This window comes from Chaetomium globosum, genomic scaffold, assembly GCF_000143365.1.
Source record: "Chaetomium globosum CBS 148.51 scaffold_4 genomic scaffold, whole genome shotgun sequence".
Lineage (NCBI taxonomy): Eukaryota > Fungi > Ascomycota > Sordariomycetes > Sordariales > Chaetomiaceae > Chaetomium > Chaetomium globosum.
In genome coordinates this window covers 4,328,005-4,329,972 of record NT_165979.1, presented here as the reverse complement: position 1 = coordinate 4,329,972, position 1,968 = coordinate 4,328,005, and the positions used below count along the sequence as shown (strand labels likewise).

The following is a 1,968-nucleotide window of genomic DNA, read 5'->3' as shown; positions in this document are numbered from 1 at the left end:
GCACCTTTACCACCGTTCCCGCTTCCCAAGCCCCAGCAACACGCGCGCCAACCGTTTCTCATTCCCGTTTCACGGCCCAGCGGCCGTTCTCAAGGCCAGCGGTGAGGAGACGTGGTGATCCATACAGAAGAGGGAGGTCGGGATCGGGCTTGGGACTCTCGAGCGTGTTGAGGAGGCCGTAGAGTGGGGTGCAGGCGCAGAAGCGCTCAGACGTGACGTTGACGGTTGCGCCGTTGCTGATTAGAATATCGAGCATGTCGTCGTGACCGCCCCGCGCGGCGAGGTGTATGGCATAGTACCGGCGTGTTAGGGGGTGGTGTGGGGTGGGTGTGGGCGACGGTTCGGTAGCCGGGGTCGCGTCGCTGCGCCGCGAGAGGTCTTCTTCGGACGAGACGACGGAATCTTGGTCCGAGGTGCTTTGCGCCCGGGGTGAGGGGGCAATGGTAGAGGTGCTGCCGCCGGGGGTGTCGGCGTGGTCGCTCTCGATGGCGGGATCCGGGGAGGAGGACCATTTGTCGAGGTTGGTGGCTCTTGGTCGGTTGTTGAAGTCCCACATGGCCCACGGTGCCTTGGATCGGCCTGCCGTCGCATCGGCGCGGGCTTCGTCGGTGACCCTCTCCCACTCATCTGGCGGCAAGCATTCGATGAACTCATGATTAGGGTCTACCCCAGCGACCGAGGGCCATCTTCAGTGTGGACACCAAGCCGCGATTGGCCGGCCCAGGCCAGTGCACGCGGCATCGTCGCATTAGCGCGGCGCGCTTGTAAAGGTGGGGGTTCGCGGTGCTGTACAGGCGTCGGTTCGTCAGGGAGAGGGCTGCGATATCTTCGACACGGTCGAGGCCATCGATAATGAAGGTGAGTAGCTCGATTGGTAACCCGTTGAGTGGTTGTGAGGACAACGACAACGCCATGTTAAGCAAGGTGTGACCCACTGTGGGCGGCTTGCCGCTGGCTGCTCTTCAGTGGTTCCCGTCGCGAATCGCGCCCAGTTGCTGGCCAACCAATGGGGAAATCCTCAAAGACCGGATGGTAACACTCGTCCCAACTCCTCCAGCACTTGTCGCAAGGGGAAAAAAAGGAAACTACAAGCGGGAAGGGTGACGACGGGACGGGACGAGCCTCACAGCCCAGAAGTTCCATTCCCCTGACGGAACAATGTCTGACCGCGGGCGCATTGATCTCATCGAGGTCTGAGTCGCAATCCCAATTTATTTCCAAGCCATCGTTCATCGCTCTCTCGCGGTTGGCTCCGGGCACCGCTCCGGCTGCTTTAAGCGGGCCGGGTGAGCCAGGGCAGGGGTTCATCTGACCAGTGGAGCCGAGCCGCCTTGTCGGGGAACCCTCCTGCTCCCTCACCCAACAACATTTCAGATTCGGAGTTTCCGAGACAGAAAAATGGCTAGAAATGATGAACAAGTAACCCGAGGCTGCAAGGGGAGAGAAAGACAAATGCAGTACCTTGGAGGCAGGGACTTGAATGTACCCTGTCCAACTTTACCCGATTACAGGAATGAGGAAGTGGTGCTTTCATGCGACTACCAATATTTCATGTCGTAGACCAAGCATGGAACCCTGGAAAAGCCATGGACAGGATACGGTTTAAAACAACCTCCTAATCGTCGCCAGGCCATAAAGACACCATCCCATCTGGTAGACAGGAAAAAAAGGGGGTATGAAATGAAGCGACGAAGGTCGAAAGGGAGCCGATTCATCTTCTAGCACATCATCATCCAGCCCGTTGAACCCCTCCTGAGTGGCGCTCATCTCAGTAATACCGTCCTCGTGCTCGTTGTGTTTCTCTAGCCTCCCCATTCAGAAACTCAACCCTCAACCGGCTGTGTCTCCTCTCCAAAACAGCCCCCCGACCCCGATCTCCCCGGAGCCCGATCGGATCCGCCAGCTTCGGTGGCGTTCGCGGCGGTTTCATCCGGGGAAACGCTCGCAGCTACGCGAAAGCCACTAATA

The 1,968-nt window shown here is 58.9% G+C and overlaps 1 protein-coding gene across 1 annotated transcript in view; it reads right to left on the bottom strand.

The window, feature by feature from the left end:
* CHGG_05126 (uncharacterized protein) overlaps nucleotides 1-914 on the bottom strand; it is a gene marked incomplete at both ends in the record, with an annotated part of 3,337 nt that extends 2,423 nt beyond the window's left edge. Inside the window, 2 exons of the mRNA XM_001224339.1 lie at nucleotides 126-627; nucleotides 677-914. Coding sequence (XP_001224340.1) covers nucleotides 126-627; nucleotides 677-914 — 740 coding nt within the window. The remainder of the gene's footprint in view (nucleotides 1-125; nucleotides 628-676) is intronic.
* Between the last annotated feature and the right edge of the window lie 1,054 nt (nucleotides 915-1,968).